Source organism: Dasypus novemcinctus, chromosome 7 (assembly GCF_030445035.2).
Source record: "Dasypus novemcinctus isolate mDasNov1 chromosome 7, mDasNov1.1.hap2, whole genome shotgun sequence".
NCBI classification, from domain to species: Eukaryota; Metazoa; Chordata; class Mammalia; order Cingulata; family Dasypodidae; genus Dasypus; species Dasypus novemcinctus.
The window spans coordinates 76,410,013-76,430,168 of NC_080679.1; the positions used below are offsets into that span (position 1 = coordinate 76,410,013).

The 20,156-nt window shown below is 43.1% G+C and overlaps 1 protein-coding gene across 7 annotated transcripts in view; it reads left to right on the forward strand.

Moving 5' to 3' along the window:
* The window catches only part of SLC25A12 (solute carrier family 25 member 12), a 217,837-nt gene that overhangs the window by 98,707 nt on the left and 98,974 nt on the right, over positions 1 to 20,156 (forward strand). The window contains exons 1-2 of one of the 7 annotated variants that reach the window (XM_071216301.1): positions 19,393 to 19,510; positions 20,040 to 20,083. The exons of 2 other annotated variants lie outside the window; for them this stretch is intronic. Coding sequence is in view for 1 of the 5 variants with exons in the window: in XM_058300644.1 (XP_058156627.1) it covers positions 19,279 to 19,290 (12 nt within the window). In the remaining 4 variants the exon portion in view is untranslated. Of the gene's footprint in view, positions 1 to 19,173; positions 19,291 to 19,392; positions 19,511 to 19,990; positions 20,084 to 20,156 lie in introns of those variants that run through there. 4 more of the 7 variants (XM_071216298.1, XM_071216299.1, XM_058300644.1 and 1 more) reach the window with 4 other exon arrangements.

Sequence of the window (20,156 nt, forward strand, 5' to 3'; positions counted from 1 at the left end):
TGTACATAGGGCACCCCTATGGAGGGGACACCTCTGTGTGGCACAGCACTCCTTGCACGTGGCAGCACTGTGTTTGGACCAGCTCACCGCATGGGTCAGGAGGCCCTGGGTACTGAACTCTGGTCCTCCTATATGGTAGGTGGATGCCTTATTGTCTCTCCTCTGTGTCTCTTTTTGTTGCATCATCTTTCTGTGTCAGCTCTCCACATGGGCCAGCACTCCTGTGTGGGGCAACACTCCTGTGTGGGGCAGCCCTCCTGCATGGGACAGCACTCTCTGGGTCAGGTCGCCACATGGGCCAGCTCACCTTCATCAGGAGAGCCTGGGTATTGAAACTTGGACCTCCTATATGGTAGACAGGAGCCCAATTGCTTGAGTCGCATCCACTTCCCTCTGTGTTTGCATCTTAATTTAATATATTGTAAGATACACTTGTTCTTTTTTCCCCCAGGATGGGAGTTTAATATTTTGTTTATTGTGTGGGTCTCCACCCACTGAGATAACACCCTATGACAAGATGAACACATTAATACTCCATAGAAGAATGACCCAGGTGCACCATTTTCCACATATCCTCCCACCACTGACACCCTATATCAGCGACCCAACTCTACCAAATGTGCTAAAACAATATTCCCACAACTGTAGTTTCAACCAAGACCTACAAATCCCCAAAATTCACCTGTTCCTTCCTCCAGTCCTACCCCCAGTTCTATGGATAGCTCAAGCCAACCCCCGCTCCCCCACTCACCCTCACATTCCAGCACCTTAAATCCCACTCATATCCCTGCACCCCTATCACCCCCATCCACTACCAACCACGCCCTCCTGCCTTATCAACACACTCTATTCCCTTTCTGTCTCCTGGTAACTTATCTTCCAGACTCTATCTCTGTGAGTCTGCTCAATATGCTTTGGTCATATCAGTGAGGTCATGCAGCATTTGTCCTTTAGTGACTGGTTTACTTCACTCAACCTAAGGTTTTCAAGATTCATCCATGTTGTCATGTGTGTCAATACTTCATTCCTTCTTACAGCTGAGTAATATTCTATTGTATGTATATATTACATTTGGTTTATCCATTCATCTGTTGATGGACACTTGGGTTGCTTCCAACTTTTGGCAATATTGAATAATTCTGCTATGAGCACTGGAATGCATATATCTGTTCATGACCCTGCTTTCAATTCGTCTGTGTACATACCCAGCAGTGGGGTACATACCCAGCAGTACATATGGCAGTTCTATAGTTAACTTCCTGAGGAACCCCCAAACTATCCTCCACAATGGCTATACCATTCTACTAACAGTCGATAAGGGTTCCCTTTCCTCCACATCCTCCCCAACATGGGTAATTCTCTGTTTTTTAATAGCTACCAATCTAATAAGTGTAAGATGATATCTCATTGTCTTTGATTTGCATTTCCCTAATAGCTAGTGATGTTGAACATCTTTTCATGTGCTTTTTGTCATTTGTTTTTCTCTTTGGAAAAGTGTGTATCCAAATGTCTTGCCCATTTTCAAAATGGATTGTTTGGCTTTTATTTTTGAGATGTAGGATTTCTTTATATATGCTGGATATTAGACCCCTATTGGCACCCTAGCTCTTTTTTTTTTTTAAGATTTATTTTAGGGAAGCAGGTGTGGCTCAAGTGATAGAGTGTTTGTCTACCATATGGAGGATTCAGGGTTTGATCCCCAGGGCCTCCTGTGTGTGTGACCTGTGTGGAGCTGGCCCATGCGCAGTGCTGCTGCCCGCAAGGAGTGCCGTGCCACGCAGGGGCACCCCTGTGTAGGTGTGCCCCATGCGCAAGGAGTGTGCCCCATAAGGAGAGCTGCCCTCCGTGAAAAAAGTGCAGCCCACCCAGGAGTGGATAATGCAAGCAGATGCAGAAGAATACACAGCGAATAAACACAGAGAGCAGATGGGGGGGGGGGGGGACGGGAAAGGGGGAGAAATAAATCTTAAAAGAAAAAAAAGATTTATTTTAATTATTTATCTCCCCCTCCACCATTGTTTGTGCTTGTTGTCTGCTCTCTTTGTCAATTTGCTGTGTGCTCTCTTGTCTTCTCTTTAGGAGGCGCTGGGAACTGAACCTGAGACCTCCCGTGTGGGAGAGAGGTGCTCACTTGCTTGAGCCTCCTCCACTTCCTGCTTTGTTGTGTCTCTCATTGTGTTTCCTTTTTAGGTCTCCTGGTTGTGTCATCTTGTTGTGTCAGCTTGCTGCACCAGCACATTGCACCATCTCGCTGTCTTGCTTGTCTTCTCCAGGAGGCACTGGGAACCAAGCCCAGGACTTCCCATGTGGTAGGTGGGAGCTCAATCACTTGAACCACATCTGCTTCCCGGCACCCTTGTTCTTCAAAAGGAAAGCGATGGTGAAAATGACTCATGAAGGTGGTCTACCCCAGAAGTGTTATTTATTATTTCATCAAACATTTGTATTGACCACTGCCATGTGCCTGGCTTTGTGTTAATTGCAAGGGATACAGAGATTTTTTTAAAAATCTAATGCTTCAATAATTACATTGAACACTTACCATGCTCTAGAATCTATGTGAATTACAATCTACTGCAATATTTTAAAACTACAGGCCAATACCCATTAATGGGGCATGAAATCAATTCAGATGTTGAAATCAGAATTAGAAAAAAGAAATAGAATAGTTCAGAATAGTAAATATGTGTTGCATATGGTAGCATTAGATATTGCCTTATAAAATTTTTATTTCAGTGTTTACTGTGGTTGTGATAAAGTGCAGTCTACTCAGATATGGAAAGGGGCTTAGGCAGTGTTTTCTAGAGGAGGAGATTCTTGAGCTGAATCCTAAAGGACAGGCAAATTGGAGTTGATGTGAAGTGAAACATTTCCCCAAAAAGGAAGTTTTCCATAAAAGGAAAAAAATCCTGGATTGAAGGAACAAATAAAGGAGTAATAAGATACAAGGCAGGAGAGAGAGAAAGGGGCCAGATCAGGAAGCTCCCACTCTTTACCACACTGAGGAGTTTGAATTTTTTCTTTTTAAGATTGATTGATTGATTTTACTTCTCTCCCCTTCCCCCCCCATCCCGGTTGTCTGTTCTCTGTGTCTATTTGCTGTGTCTTCTTCTTTGTCTGCTTCTGTTGTTGTCAGTGGCACAGAAATCTGTTTCTTTTTGTTGCGTCATCTTGTTGTGTCAGCTCTCCGTGTGGGCGGCGCCATTCCTGGGCAGGCTGCACTTTCTTTTGCTCTGGGCGGCTCTCCTTACAGGGCGCCCTCCTTGCACGTGGGGCTCCCCTACGTGGGGACACCCCTGTGTGGCACGGCACTTCTTGCGCGCATCAGCACTGCACGTGGGCCAGCTCCACACGGGTCAAGGAGGCCCGGGGTTTGAACCTCAGACCTCCCATGTGGTAGACGGACGCCCTAACCACTGGGCCAAGTCCACCTCCAGGAGTTTGAATTTTATCCTGAAGTCAGTAGTGAACCACGAATGATAGGAAAGTGACAAAATTTATTACCTGTTTTATATTGAACACTTGGCAGAACTGTTGAGAATGGATATGATAGTGATTGAAGGCAGAGAGTAGAGGACTAGAAGTTGGAGAACAGTTAGGAAGCTTAATGAAGGCTATTATAATCAAGAGAGGAGATTTAAATTAAAAGTATTGGCAAAAGAATAGAAAAATAGCTCAATGAAACAGAACAGAGAACCCAGAAAAAGACCCACACAAATAGAGTCAACTGATTTTTGACAAAGGAGTAAAGGCATTTCAATGGAGATAGGATAATCTTTTCAATATATGAAGGGTGCTTGAACAATTGGATATCCACACACAAAAGAATGAATCTAGACTTAGATCATACACCTTTCACAAAATCAGCTCAAAATAGATCCTAGACCTAAATGTAAAATGCAAAGTTATAAAACTTCAATAAAATAACATACTAGAAAATATAGGTGAACTTGAGTTTGGCAATGACTTCTTATATACAACACCAAAAGCAAGTTCCATGAAAGGAGAAATTGATAAGTTGGACTTCATTAAAATTTAGAACTGCTCTGTGAAAGACAGTTAAGAGAATGAAAAGACATGACATAGATTGAGAGAAAATATTTGGAAAACACGTATCTGACAAAGCACTTGTATCCAAAATATAAAAAGAATTCTTAACATTCAATAATAGGAAAACAAACAACTCGATTACAAAATGGACCAAACAGCTAAATGGACACTTCACCAAAGAAGATATGTAGATGGCAAACAAGCATATGTAAAGATGCTCAACACCATATACATTAGAGATTTGTGACTAAAACAACAGTGAGATACCACTACACATCTATTAGAATAGCTAAAATCCAAAAAACTGACAATAGCAAATGCTGACCAGTATGTGAAGCAACAGGAACTCTAATTCTTTGTTGGTAGAATGCAAAATAGTATAGCCACTTTGGAAGACCATTTGGCAGTTTCTTACAAAGCTAAACAGGCTTACTATACAATCCAGCAACAACACTCCTAGGTAGTTACCCAGAGGATGTGAAAACTTATGTCTGCACAAAGCCTGCACATGAATGTTTACAGCAGCTTAATTCATAATTGCCAAAAATTAGAAGCAACTGAGATGTCTGTCCATAGATGAATAGATAAACTGTGGTATATCCGTGTAGTGGAATATTATTCAGTGACAAAAAAAAAAAATGAGCTGAAAAGCGGGTGTAGCTCAAGTGGTTGAGTGCCTGCTTCCCTGCTTTCCTACTGAGTTCAATCCCCAGTACCTCCTTAAAAAAAATCAATCAAACAAACCCAGAGAAACCTTAAATACATATTGCTAAGTGAAAGAAGTCATTCTGAAAGGGCTGCTTATTGTATGATTCCAACTATATTACACTGTGGAAAAGGCAAAACTATAGAGACAATAAAAAGATCAATGGTTGCCACCAGTTCAGACAGGGGTGGGTGTGGGATAGGGATGAATTGGAGCACACACAGTATTTATAGAAAGTAAAATTATTATGTATGATACTGTATTGGTGGATATGTGACATTACACATTTGTCAAAACCCATAGAACTGTACACGCAAAAAGTGAACCCTAATGTAAACTAAGGGCATTAATTACTACAAATCTATCAATGGAAAGAAATTCCAGAAACTATCATCAATTTTAACAAATATACCATATTGATGAAGGTGTTAATAATAGGGGAAACTGTGTGTATGTGCATGGGGAAGAAGCTATATGGGAATTCTGTACTTTCCGTGAAATTCTTCTGTAAACCTAAAACTGCTGCTGTTCCCTGCATAGGACTCTGAGTCCATTCTCTTTTATGAAATGAAGTTGTTGCTACTGCCACATGGATCTCAGTGGAGAGGAGATACGAGGAAGACTGCACTTCCCATTACTGCACCTTAATTTTCTTCCCATCATCAACACAAAACTTGTTCACATATGATGCTTTATTGATTAAGGTAATTATAACTGCTGACACTCTATTTTATTCCCTACCCCATCCAGGCCCATCCAGGAAGAGTGAAGAGCAAAATAACAAGTGAGTGGGAAAACAATGACTGTTTCTGGGATTTCTTTCCAAGCAGCGATAGTGAGGGATAAAAACAGGTTAAGACCATATAGATCTGGGAAGTGGATTTGGCTCAATGGATAGAACGTGTGCCTACCACATGGGAGGTCCGAGGTTCAAACCCAGGGCCTCCAACCCATGTGATGAGCTGGCCCATGTGCAGTGTTGATGTGTGCAAGGAGTCCTGTGTCATTCAGGGGTGTCCCCCACATAGGGGAGTCCCATGTGCAAGGAGTGCGCCCCTTAAGGAGAGCCGCCCAGCATGAAAGAAAGTGCAGCCTGCCCAGGAGTGGTACAGCACACACAGAGAGCTGACGCACCAAGATGACGCAACAAAAAGAGACACGGATTCCCGTTGCCGTTGACAAGAATGAAAGTGGACACAGAAGAACACACAGGGAATGGACACAGAGAGCAGACAGCTCGGGGGGGGGGGGGAGGGAATTGGGCAGGGAAAGGGAGAGAAAGAAAAAAGAAATCTTAAAAAAAAAAAAAAAAAAGGACCATGTAGATCTATTCCTCCTAGGATGGCCTGGCCACAGTCAGGGAAAAACCCCAGCAGGTTAACATTATCCAGAAGCTTCCTCAAGAGTGCAGGCTGTAGTTAACAACCCCTCCCCCCTTTTTTCCCCTGGTTGTTTGTGCTCCCTGTCATTGTCGTCTCCTCTAGGAGGACCAGAACCGAACCAGGACCTCTCATGGGGTTGTAGGAGCTCAATCGATTGAGCCACACCTGCTGTAGTTAACCCCTTTTATACAAAAGTTGTATTTTATCTTTCATGGTATCTTTTGGTATCATGGTATCTGGTGTGGTGAATCTAACAAGACCTCTTGATACCCCACTCTTAATTCCTATCTATTTTCTTTTTATTGGTTTTCCTTATTATACTGCCTTTACCTTAAGGTGGGATCCTATTGTCAGGTCAACTGGGAATGTAATATACAGAGCTGAGCTTTGACTGAGACCTTTAGCTCTTTTTTTGTTCAAGTTCCTTCTATGTTCTTGGCTTTCCTCCTCTTTGGGTCTATAAAGAAAATTTTCAAACATTTAGGAAAGTTGAAAGAATTTTCAGTGAACTCCTGTATACTCCCCAGTTAGTTTACCATTAATATTTTATTATTCTTACTTTATCACATACTATCCATCTGTTCATCTCTCTATTCTTCTATCAATCTTTTTTATTTCTTTGATGCATTTAAGTAAATTTAAGATACAAGTGTCTTCCCCCAAATACTTCAATATGCATATCATGCAAAACATTAACTAGAGATCAATACGTGCTCACAATTTTTTTATACTTTTGAGGAAAATTTACACACAAGGACATGTACAAACCTTAGGTGTTCATTCTCTAAGTTTTGAAAAATGCATATACCCAGAGCCCAAGTCCCTTGCAAGACATGGGTGGTTATATCACCCAGAGAGTTCCCTCAGGCCTCTTTCCAGTCAATTACTGTCCCTCTCACACCTGCCCAGGCAACCATGCTTCTAAGTTTTTCAACTATAGATTAGTTTTGTTTGTCCTAGAAGCTTATATAAATGAAATAATAGAGTATATATTTTGTGCTATGTGACTCCATGTAAGACTTCTGTCACTTAGCATAATGCTTATGAGAATTATCCATGTTGCTGTGTGTACCAGTAATTTTCTTCATTTTATTGCTGGATAGTACTTTATTATGTTATTATACCACACTTTATTTTTCTATTCTATTGATGGATGCCTGGGCTGTTTTTAGTTCTTGACTATTATGAATAAAATATCTGTGAGCATTCTTGTACCAGTCTTTTTTTTAAAACAAATTAATTTTATTGATACATATTAATAAAGCATACAATCCATCCAAAGTGTACAAACAATGGTATTTGACATAATCACATAGTTGTGCATTCATCACTTCATTATTAGAGTATTTTCATTATTTTAGTAATAATAATAAACAAAAAAACCAACCAACCAATGAACAAACAAACAATTCATCACCTCTCAGTCTCTCTATGCTCCCCCTGATGTCCATACCTGCTATCTCAGGCTATTCTTGCATATTTATATGTTTTGGAGTTAATTTTTCATTTTTAAAGAAGCTTTAGATTACAAAAAAGTTATATCAAAGATATAGGGGAGGGAAGTGGACTTGGCCCAATGGATAGGGCATCTGTCTACCACATGGGAGGTCCGCGGTTCAAACCCCGGGCCTCCTTGACCCGTGTGGAGCTGGCCCATGCGCAGTGCTGATGCGCGCAAGGAGTGCCGCGCCACACGGGGTGACCCCATGTAGGGGAGCCCCATGCACAAGGATTGCGCCCCATAAGGAGAGCCACCCAGCGCAAAAGAAAGTGCAGCCTGCCCAGGAATGGCGCCGCACACACGGAGAGGAGCTGACGCAGCAAGATGACGCAACAAAAGGAAACACAGATTCCCGTGCCACTGACAACAACAGAAGCGGACAAAGAAGAAGTCGCAGCAAATGGACACAGAGAACAGACAACCAGGGTGGGGGGGAAGAGGAGAGAAATAAATAAAATAAATCTTAAAAAAAAAAAGAGGGAAACGTACTTGGCCCAGTGGTGAGGGTGTCCATCTACCACATGTGAGGTCCGCGGTTCAAACCCCGGGCCTCCTTGACCGGTGTGGAGCTGGCCATGCGCAGTGCTGATGCGCGCAAGGAGTGCCGTGCCACGCAGGGGTGTCCCCCGCGTAGGGGAGCCCCACCCGCAAGGAGTGCGCCCGTAAGGAGAGCCGCCCAGCGTGAAAGAAAGTGCAGCCTGCCCAGGAATGGCGCCGCCCACACTTCCCGTGCAGCTGACGACAACAGAAGCGGACAAAGAAAAAAGACGCAGTAAATAGACGCAGAGAACAGACAACTGGGGAGGGGGGTGGGGAATTAAATAAATAAATAAATCTTAAAAAAAAAAAAAAGATACAGGGGATTCCCATATATCCCACCCCTTCCCCTTCCTGCACTTTCCCCTATTAGCAACATATTTCGTTAGTGTGGTTATTTTGTTACAATTGATGAACACATATTGAAGCATTGTTACTAACCATGGACTACAGTTTACATTATAGTGTACACTTTGCACTGCAAGATTTTATAGGTTTTGACAAAATGTATAATCCATCATTGCAATGCCATGCAGGAAAATTCCAATGTCCCAAAGTAATCCGTATTACACCTATTCTTCTCTCTCCCTCCCCTCAGAACCTTTGGTGGTTACTGTCTTTATATCAATGATACAAGTTCTTCCATTGCTAGAATAACCATAAGTTCACTTAAGTCCATAGTTGCATTTCCCCCTTATGTTTGTCCATTCCTCAATCTTGAGGATTTTGGGATGGAGATGCCCACTCTGTTTCTGATTGAGAGAGCTTAGATTCTATGGGGCAGATGGATGTAACTGTCTGGCTTGCAGTTGTAGATACTCTCTGTTTATTGGGATGGGTGTTGTCCAACATCATCATTATGTTAGTTGTTCTGAGTAAGTCTAATGAACTGGAGAATAGGTGTTGGCTGCAACTCTTCTGAGATTCAGGGTTCAACCAGCATATGAACACACCAAAAATGTAAATCTCTGGGACATATATTTGACAAGTATAGTGCTAATTATAGGTTCAAATAAAAGAATATATATATATTTGAACCTAACTATAGATTCAATTACACACAATCTTGCTTATTTATTTTAAAGCAGTTTTATTGAGATATATTCACATACCATACAATCCACCCAAAGTGTATAATCAATGGCTTTTAGTATAATCACATTGTTGTTGTGCATTCATCACCACAAAAAAAAATTTAGAGCAATTTCATGGCTCTGTAAAAAAAACTTCACACCCCTTAGCGGTCATCTCTTGTACAAGTCTTTTTATAGACATATATTTTCATTTCTCTTGTATAAATGCCCAGAAATGGAATTGCTGGGTCAGAGGGTAGGTGCATGTCTATTTTTATAAGAAATTACTAGACCTTTTCCCAAAGTGATTGTACCATTTTAACCTCCAACTACATTGCATAAGAGTTTTTTGTGCCACATCCTTGCCAGCATCTAGTGTTAACAGTCTTTTTAAATTTAGCTATTCTAGTGGGTGTGTAGTGCTATCTTCTCATTGTGATTTTATTTCATTTTTATTTTTTAAAGGTTTGTTTATTTATTTATTTATCCCCTCCTTGTGTCTTGCTTGCTGTCTGCTCTCTGTGTCCATTCGCTGCGTGTTCTTCTGTGTCTGCTTCTCTCCCTTTGTTGCATCATCTTGCTGCGCCAGCTCTCCTCAGGTGTGGGCCATCAGCTCTCCGCAGGCGCAGGCCAGCCTGCCTTCACAAGGAGGTCCTGGAACACGACCCAGGGCCTCCCATATGGTAGATGGGAGCCCAATGGATTGAGCCACAGCCGCTTCCCTCATTGTGATTTTAACTTGCATTTCTCTGATGATAAATGATGTTGTACATTTTTTCACATAATTATTAGCCATTTATATATCTTCCTTTGTGAAGCATCTGTCCACATCTTTTTCTTATTTTTCAATTGGGTTGTTTACCACTGAGTTTTAGGAGTACTTTATATCCTGGCTATCAGTCCTTTGTCATATATGTGTTCTGCTAACATTTTCTTCCAGTTTGTGCCTAGCCTACAGATTTTCTTAATGGTGTCTTCTGATGAGCAGAAATCTAATTGATAAAATTTTTCTTTTATGGTTATTGCTTTTTCTGACTTAGGAAACTATCAACCTCCAAGTCACAAAGATATTCATATATGTTTTCTACTAAACACTTTATTGCTCTGGCTTTTGCATTTAAATCTATGATTCACCTCAAATTAATTTTTGAATTTGGTACGAGGTAGGGGTAAGGCTCATTTATTTTTCTACATGATATCCAGTTAGTTCAGCATCCTTTGTTGAAAAGGCTCCTAGCACATTGAATTGTTTTGGCCCCTTTGTTGGAAATCAAATGACTTTACAATTTTTTCTATTTCTGGGGTCTCTGTTCCATTGATCTGTTATCAATTCTTAAGCCTCTCAGTACCACAACATATCAACTTCTTTAGCTTTATAGTAAATCTTGCAGCAAAGTACTCTAAGCCTTCCAACTTAGTGTTTTTCAAGTTTGCTTTGGCTATTCTGGAAACTTTACTTTTCTCCCAGCACGATTTTTAAATTGAAACTTTTTTCTTTACTCTAGATCAAGTCCAAGCATCCTTCCCTATTGAAGGGAGGCAAAAGCCAAAACCAAGTAAATCCCTGTGGAAATGGGTGACTGAGGGACTGGGTATTTTTCTCCCACTTTTTTTTTTTTTTTAATGTCCTGGAATCCCGGGATTGAACTCAGGACCCCGTATGTGTGAAGCCAGGGCTCAACGACTGAGTCACATCAGCTTCCTAAGTTGGTTTTTTCATCTGTTTTGCTTGTTGTTGTTGGTTTTTGTTGCTGTTAGTTTTTTAAGAAGGCACCAGGAGCAAACCCCGGACTTCCCGTTGGGAGGTGGGAGCTCAATCCCTTGAGCCACATCCGCTCCCTCCCACATTTATTTTTGATTGGAATATAGGAAATATGTGACAATCCACAGAATCAGTACCCCCAAGGTTTCCTAAATCTGTCTTGGTCTTTGGCACATGACAAAAAGTTTAGTATCAGTCTTCCAGTTTTATTTAATAAAAACCGAATAATAGTAGTTGCCATGGTAGAATATTCTCCATACTTCAGGAATCATGCTATTTATCTCTAATTTCTGATAAACTGCCTCAACAAGTTTAGGACAAATAGGAGGAACTTATGAAAGGTTTTTTAGCTAAAATTGGGCCCATTCCAAATCATGAAATTAGGGTGTTAGAAGAAGTATAAAGGTGATCTAGTTCAATCCTTCATCTGATCATATGGCTTCTCACTAAATACTGGCTCATACATGACTAGCGCAGTGATAGGACACACACTTTTAAATGTTTAGAGCAGCTTGTTCTATGATTTCCTTCCAAAAATCCATTGAAAAGGAAACTGGCTCTTATTGCCTCCCAGAGGGAATAAAGAAGGCAGTGGTCCAAAAAAATAAGATTACTGTAACCCCCATCACATAACTTACAGAACTTAGGCCAGACAGTGAAAAAAGAGCAGCTTAGGAAAAGGCAATCGCAGGATACAATCATTTCATCTGGTTTTTGACACCTTTCCCTCCCCTCGCCACCAAGATAAGAATTTATTTCTATACTTGTACAATATAGAAAACCCCTCAATTGTGACATTAATCTAATGTCTCACAATAAATGGCTTGGGTTGAACTAAGGAAATAATTTCTGACATTGTTTTCCAGGTCAGCCTACCAAATTAGAACTTAATTTGCTCAAAGTTGGACACTTAACCCCTTATATTCTTCCCCCAGCCCACCCCATCCCAGCTTTCCCTTACAGACCATTAGTAAGGAAGGAATTAAAAATACAACCTGGGAGCAGACGTGGTTCAAGCAGTTGAGTGCCTGCTTCCCACATGGGTGGTCCCAGGTTGGATCCCCATTCCTCCTAAAAACAAAAACAGGGAAGCGGATGTGGCTCAACTGATAGAGCTTCCACCTACCATATAGGAAGTCCAAGGTTTGATACCCAGGGCCTCCTGACCCATGTGGTGAGCTGGCCCACGTGGAGTGCTGCCACATGCAAGGAAGATTGCCCCGAAAAGGGGTGCCCCTGAGCAAGGAGTGCAGCCCGCCCGGGAGTAGCGCCGCCCACATGAGGAGCTGATGCAGCAAGATGATGCATCAAAAAAGAGACAGAGAGAAGAGACAATACGAGATGCAGCGAACTAGGGGGCTGAGGTGGAGCAAGAGAATAAGTACCTTTCTTCCACTTGGGAAGGTCCCGGGATGGGTTCCTGGAGCTGCCTAAGGAGAATGCAACAGATACAGAAGAACACACAGTGAATAGACACAGAGAGCAGACAAAGGAGGGCAGGGGAGGAAGAGAGAAATAAGACGAAAAATTTTAAATAAAAAATAAAAACAAAGCAAATAACCAAGAAACCAATTCGGGGAAGCTGATGTAGCTCAGTGGTTGCATGCCAGCTTCCCACATGCGAGGTCCAGCATTTAATCCCTGACCTAGTACCTAAACAAACAAATGAAAAACCTATTTTATAAGTTTGCAATGCTTCAGTAAAAATAAAGAAAGAAAAAAAGGGACCATTTTGTAATTTCATAGGCCAAAACCAACCTACACTTAAAAGCTCCAAATGTTCAAATATGCTTTGTGTGTTGGGAAGTGGGCGTGGCTGAACAGATAGTGTCCACCTACCATATGTAGGGTTAGGGTTCGATACCCAGGGCCTCCTGACCCACGTGGTGAGCTGGCCCATGCGCAGTGCTGCTGCATGCAAGGAGTGCCGTGCCATGCAGGGCTGCCCCCATGTGGGGTGCCCCACGTGCAAGGAGTGTGCCCCGCAAGGAGAGCTGCCCTGCATGCAAAAAGAGCAGCCTGCCCAGGAGTGGTGCCACACACTTGGAGAACTGATGCAGCAAGATGATGCAACAAAAAAGAGACAGTTTCCCAGTGTCGCCTAACAAGAATGCAAGTGGATGCAGAAGAACACACAGCAAATGGACACAGAGAGCAGACAACGAGGGGGAAGGGGACAGAAATAAATGAAATAAATCTTGAACAATATATATGTATGCTTTGTGTATATGTGTGTGTGAAAGTCAGATCCTGCTATTTATTTTGTGTGTTATAAATGAGCTTTATGTTGATGGGAGACATAAAATCCAGTTTATTCCTCATCATAGTGATGATGTGTTTATCTTTAACCTAAGAAAAGCTTCTCTCCTGGTTTAATCAGTGATATTCTATGACTCTACAAAGCACATCCCACTTAATTTACTTCTTGCAAGATCACATCTACATTAGCTGTGTGGGATAAAGGAACAGGAACAAAAATGTGACTAGAAGATACACAGAATTAATTATTTTAGAAGATGGAAGTAAGTCTGTGAGTTGAGGCAGAGGCGGCTCATTGAAAACTGCCTTTTATTTGAATAATTGCATTTTAGTTTATTAGAGTATTAGAACTTAGTATAATTCTAACTTTTTTTTTTTTAAGATTTTCCCCCTCCCCCCTGCCCTGCTGTTTTTGCTCTGTGTCCATCTGCCGTATGATCTTCTGTATTTGTTTTTCTTTCTGTCTTCTCATCTTTTTTCTCTAAGATTCAGAGGGATTCGATCCTGGGGACCTCAGTGGAGAGCGGTTCCCTGTCAATTGTGTCACCTCAATTCCTGGTCTCTGCTGCACTTCACCTTGACTCTCTCCTTCATCTCTCTTTTGTTGCGTCATCATCTTGCTGCGTGACTCAGTTGCACAGGCCCTGGCTAACCACGTGGGTACTTGGCTTGCCATGTGGGCATTCATATGGGCACTTGGCTTACCACATGGGCACTTGCTTGGGCACTCGGCTCACTGTGTGGGCACTGGCTTACCGTGGCTCACCAGGAGGTCCCAGGGATTGAACCTGGGTCCTCCCATGTGGTAGGCAGAGGCCTTATCACTTGAGCCACAGCTGCTTGCCTAATTCTACCTTTTATTTATTTATTTATTTATTTATTTATTTTAAACAGTTTATCATTTATTGCCTTCTTGGAGATTTGTTTCTTTCTTTTTTTTTCTCCCACCCCTCTCCTGTTGTCTGCTTTCTGTGTACATTCACTATGTGTTCTTCTGTGTCCACTTCTATTCTTGTCAGCAGCACCAGGAATCTGTGTATCTTTTTGTTGCGTAATCTTGTTGCATCAGCTCTCCATGTGTGCGGCACCACTCCTGGGTGGGCTGAGCTTTTTTCATTCGGGGCAGCTCTCCTTGAGGAGCGCACTCCTTGCGCATGGGGCTCCCCTATGCAGGGGACACCCTTGCATGGCACAGCACTCCTTGCACACATCAGCACTGTGCGTGCACCAGCTCACCACATGGGCCAGGAGGCGCTGGGTTTGAACCCTGGACCTCCTATGTGGTAGGCTCTATCAGTTGAGCTGAATCCGCTTCCCCTAATTCTAACTTTTTTTTTTAAAAAGATTTATTTTTTTATTTAATTCCGCCCCCCCCCCCGCCCCAGTTGTCTGTTCTCTGTGTCTATTTGCTGCGTCTTGTTTCTTTGTCCGCTTCTGTTGTCCTCAGTGGCACGGCACAGGAAGTGTGGGCGGTGCCATTCCTGGGCAGGCTGCACTTTCTTTCGCGCTGGGCGGCTCTCCTTACGGGCACACTCCTTGCGCATGGGGCTCCCCTACGGGGGGAGACACCCCTGTGTGGCAGGGCACTCCTTGTGCACATCACCACTGCGCATGGGCCAGCTCCACACGGGTCAAGGAGGCCCGGGGTTTGAACCGCGGACCTCCCATGTGGTAGACGGACGCCCTAACCACTGGGCCAAAGTCCGTTTTCCTAATTCTAACTTTTAATCACAAGATATATGGCTGGTTTTAAACTAAATATGTGAACTGCCTGGGAGTTGGAGAAATGGTTCTGTGGGTTTGTCTAGCAAACCCACATTTCAGTTTATCATCTGAAAAGAACATAATTTTCATGGGTAAAACCACACGAGCAGATTTAAATTTTCAGCTTGGTCTTTTATGAAACCAAACTTAAAAAATGACTGTGCAGAGCTGTTGTAGCTCAGTGGTTGTGCACCTGCCTCATATGTATGAGGTTCTGGGTTCAATCCCCGGTACTTAACACCTTCCCCCCCCCCCGAAAAAAAGACTATTAAAAATAAGACTTTATTCATAACATCTGCTTTAGGGTCAGCAATGCAGCAATAAAAATACAATACAATTGCAACTACCCTCAACCTTCAACTTAAAATTTTTCTTTCTGAAATGTCATTCTTTCTAGGCTATCTTAATCATTAAAATTTCATCTTAAATTTATCTACAGATTTATGTTTACTTCTGGTAAACAAATATCACTTGCAACTTAAAGAATTCTAAATAATGATACTGACATGTAATTTTTATAAACTCATGAAGGTTTTTTCTTTCCATAAATTTATTGAGCACCTACTATGTGCCGGGCACTGATTGAGGCATAGGGAATACACAATTGAACAAAGACACAATTCCAGGAAGTGGAATTGGCACAGTGGTAAGGGCGTCCATCTACCACATGGGAGGTCCATGGTTCAAACCCCGGGCCTCCTTGACCAGTGTGCAGCTGGCCCATGCGCAGCGCTGATGCACGCAAGGAGTGCCCTGCTATGCAGGGGTGTCCCCTGCGTAGGGGAGCCCCCCACACAAGAAGTGCACCATGTAAGGAGAACCGCCCAGCACGAAAAAAAGTACAGCCAACCCAGGAATGGTGCCGCACACACGGAGAGCTGACACAACAAGATGACGCAACAAAAAGAAACACAGATTTCCGGTGCCGCTGACAACAACAGAAGTGGACAAAGAAGATGAAGCAAATAGACACAGAGAACAGACAACTGGGGTGGGAGGAGGGAAGGGGAGAGAAATAAATAAGAGAAATAAATCTTTAAAAAAAAAGACGCAATTCCGCTCCTCGTGGAGTTTACAATCTAGTGGGTCTGACATTAAGTAAACAAATACATATAAAATAACAACAGTTTTAAATGCTAAGAAGTAAAGGTATATAATCATGTGAGAATGTGTAACAGTGGGGCCTTAACTCTGTCAGAGAAATTTGGAAATTCTTCCCTGAGGAAGCAGTCTGAAAGACAAAGAGGAATTAGCTAGGTAATGAGGAAGGAAGGCAATGAGTCAAGGGAACAGCATTAACAAAGATCCTGTGATAGAAGGAGAATCAGGGGACACTTCAGTTCTCACTTATTCCAGATACTGAAAGAAGGGCATGAAAGTAGACCACAAAGTGAACCATAATGCAAAATGAGGCTGATGTACTAATGATAACAATGATAGCTAACCTACTGAGTGCTTCTTAAAGATTTATTTTATTTATTTCTCCCCACCCCCTCATTGTTTGCACTTGCTGTGTCTGTTCATCTCCTTTGTTTCTTTAGGGGGCCAAACCTGGAACCTCTGATGTGGGAGGGAGGCACCTAATTGCTAAAGCCACATCAGTTCCCTGCTTTGTGTCTCTCATTATGTTTTTCTTCTTGCGTCTCTTGTTGCATCACCTTGTTGCGTCTGCTTGCCATGCCTGCCCGTTGCGCCAGCTTGCTGTCTTCATTAGGAGGCACTGGGAACTGAACCAAGGACCTCCCATGTGGTAGGTGGGAGCCCAAGTACTTAAGCCACATCTACTTTCTTGCTTTTAATTTTTTAACTTGGAAAATACGAGTAATAACTAACTCCAAGATTTGTTGTGGAAATGACATAAGATTTTTGAAAATGCTTTATGAATTTTAAATCTCTACAAAGAAATAGTACTGCTTTTATTTTATTTTATTTTTAAAAAAGATTTATTTATTTATTTATTTATTTATTTATTTTTCTCCCCTCCCCGCCTCCCAGTTGTCTGCTCTCTGTGTCCAGTCACTGTGTGTTCTTCTGTGTCCGCTTCTATTCTTGTCGGTGGCACCGGGAATCTGTGTCTCTTTTTGTTGCGGCATCTTGCTATGTCAGCTCTCCGTGTGTGCGACGCCACTCCTGGGCAGGCTGCACTTTCTTTCGCGCTGGGCGGCTCTCCTTATGGGGCGCACTCCTTGCACGTAGGGCTCCCCTATGTGGGGGACACCCCTGTGTGGCATGGCACTCCTTGCACACATTAGCACTGCACGTGGGTCAGCTTATCACATGGGTCAGGAGGTCCTGGGTTTAAACCTTGGACCTCCCATGTGGTAGGCAGACTATCCATTGAGCCAAGTTCATGTCCCTAGTACTGATTTTAAATTAAAAAATCCAACAAAGCATACAGAATGCTCAGATCCTTATTACTTGTCATCTCTACTATTTACATGTTTTTTTGGGGAAAGTAAAAAATATTTAGAAGGAATAAGGAAAACATTCAGTTTCTATAACACTATATTATAATATATTATAGATAAATTTAAAAATTAAAAATTTATGTAGAGTAAATAGTTGTCAATCCTGAGAAACACTGTTAGCTCTGAAGAAGTTAATGCTCTTTGAGTCATTTCCACCACTTTTCCCCAAATATATTGTCTTATTTGACAGGTTTTTCTTTTAATATCCTATAACTAATAAGTTTTTCCCCAGCCTTAACCTACACCTGAGGCAAAGGTAAATTTTAATTTGTTTTAACTTCTGTTTATACTCTTAGCTAGTCATTACAGCAGAATAACAAATTCCAATCAGGGCAGGAGCTGTGTCATATGCTTTTGTATTTCTTTCAACACTTAATATATATCCTACAGTGCATACGTTTAATACCTTTATCTCATTGGTATTAAATTACTTATTGCTGTTCATTGTTATTTGGATAGATGAAAAAACTCTAACAAAATTCAAACTTATTTAGGGCTCTTCTACCTTCTTTTCCATTCAGCAGCCTTCTTTAGTTTTAAATTGTTGTATCATCTCCACTGCAGCTAGATAGGTACCAGTGAAGCCCTTTAACTTGCTCAAAGATCAGTTATTTAACCAAGAAAATTTTCGTTGCAGCCAGCTACTTTTACCTATGACTTACTGTGGTGGGCTCTGTTTAAGTATAGTGTTTTCTTCCTTGCTAGGAGTGGCCAGTCCAACAGAAAAGCTGAGGGGCCTTACACTTAAACAGAGCCCACCAAGGAGCATGCTTGGTTTAGAGTGAAAGCGTTCACCGCGGTTGGGGTTGTGGAGGAGCACTGACTATCTGTAAACTCCCGAGGGCAGGGACTCTGCTAGGTCTTTGCACTCCTTACAAGCAGGACTGCATCTAGCACATGATAGACTCCCAGTAGATGTTTGTTGAATGAATTAGCTCAATGTAGTCATAACGGCAGGAAACATTATTTTGTTTCTGGGTGGAGCTACAATTTTTGTCGGTAGAGTTGGAAATCGAACGGAGAATTACTTTCTGTTCATGTTGGGGCACTTTGAGCCAGGATTCAATACGAACCCTGTTGTAGGCAAACGGAGGTTTTTTGTTTTTGTTTTGTTTTTTTTGCATGCATTTGTGCCTCACTTCATGCTAAGAATTTGGGTGACCGGGCATTTGGAGTGGGTCTATTAATAAAGCATTATAGTTCAAGAAGTAAAAATATATTCAGTATATTTATCCCATGCCAATTGCGGGGCGTATTTCCCAAGTTATGTTTTCTTAGGTTTTCCCCAGAGTGAATGGTTCCCAGGCTTTTTCGTTGTCAGTATTTCGCCATCAATTGCCATTAATTATTATTATTATTACTGATGGGACGTGCTCTTGATCCTTAGAAATCTTGGTCAACGTAGGCCCCAAGTGTCCCTTTAAGCTTTGGGAAAGAAGACTTTGAAGTCGGCGCCCAAAACCACACCCACTAAGAGGCCTTGGGAAACCTGGGCTTTGCTGGCGGCGACTGAGCTGTCGGCGAAACGGCATCCCGGGCCGGCCGGCCAGCTCTCCCCGCGGCAGCCGCGCGCTCCCGCCGTCCCCCCGCGGCCGGGCCTCGCCGCGCGGGCGCCGCGCGCTCCCCAGGCCGCGGGCCCGGAGCTCATTTGCATGGGGGCGCGCGCGGCGCGGGCGCGCGGCGCGGGGGCGGGCGCGGCCGGGGAGGCGGCGCGCGCGCGCCCTGACAGCTCGGCCCCGCTCGCTCACTCGCTCGTCCTCGGCTTCCGAGCACAGCATGGCGGTCAAGGTGACTCCAACTCTCTGCTGCTGTCTTTATTGCATAAGAGACGTTCCGGGGCCCTCCCGCCTGCTCCCTACCTCTTCCCATTTGCTTCTTTGCCTAGTTCTTAGACTGCGCGCCCTGGGCTCCAGCTCGCGGGTGGGGGAGCTGTGCGCGGTTTGGACCCGAGCAAGAGGATGCCCGGCTGGGGGAGGGGAAGGAGGAGCGCTTGGGAGCTGGGGGGCTTGTGAGGACCACGGGTCGGGAAGGGAAGACCAGTGTCCTGTCCTGGGTGCTTTGGATCGTGACCTCGGAGTTGAAGGGCGTGGGAAAGGGGGTGGGAGGAAGTGGGATGTAAAGCCGGGGTACCTAAGGTATTGTGTATCGTGGTGGGGGAGGGGGTGAGCAATTGACTAATTTGGGGACTCAGTGCGGCTGCAGGTTGCGGGATATGGAAGGAGGTTGGAAACGTTGCAGCTCTTATATTCTAGGTTGGGTGGGGGAAGAGGGGGCGCGGAGATAATTGTATGCTAGGATTGCTTTCCACCTGGAAGAAAGCCTGATAGGCCATCACCTTGAGTATTTGAACTTTCCTGTTGCTACATTCTTGCTGGCCTCTTGATTTGAAGGGGGGTGGCTGCTACTGTGTTGCCAGTAGATGGAGAGTAAAGTAAAACATGGACCCTCCCTGCCTTCCCTTTCCAGTTCACAGGAAGCACCGCCCTATAGATTTACTATATTAACTTGGGCTTTTCACCCGTCTTTCTGCCCTCCAGCCATGGATCGCTTATTTGACAGCTATCAGCAATTAATGCCTTAGGTTTGTTTTAAGCTAAATGGCATTATAAAAGATAAGTACATTCATTGATGGCGATGTGAACGCTAATCTGAAG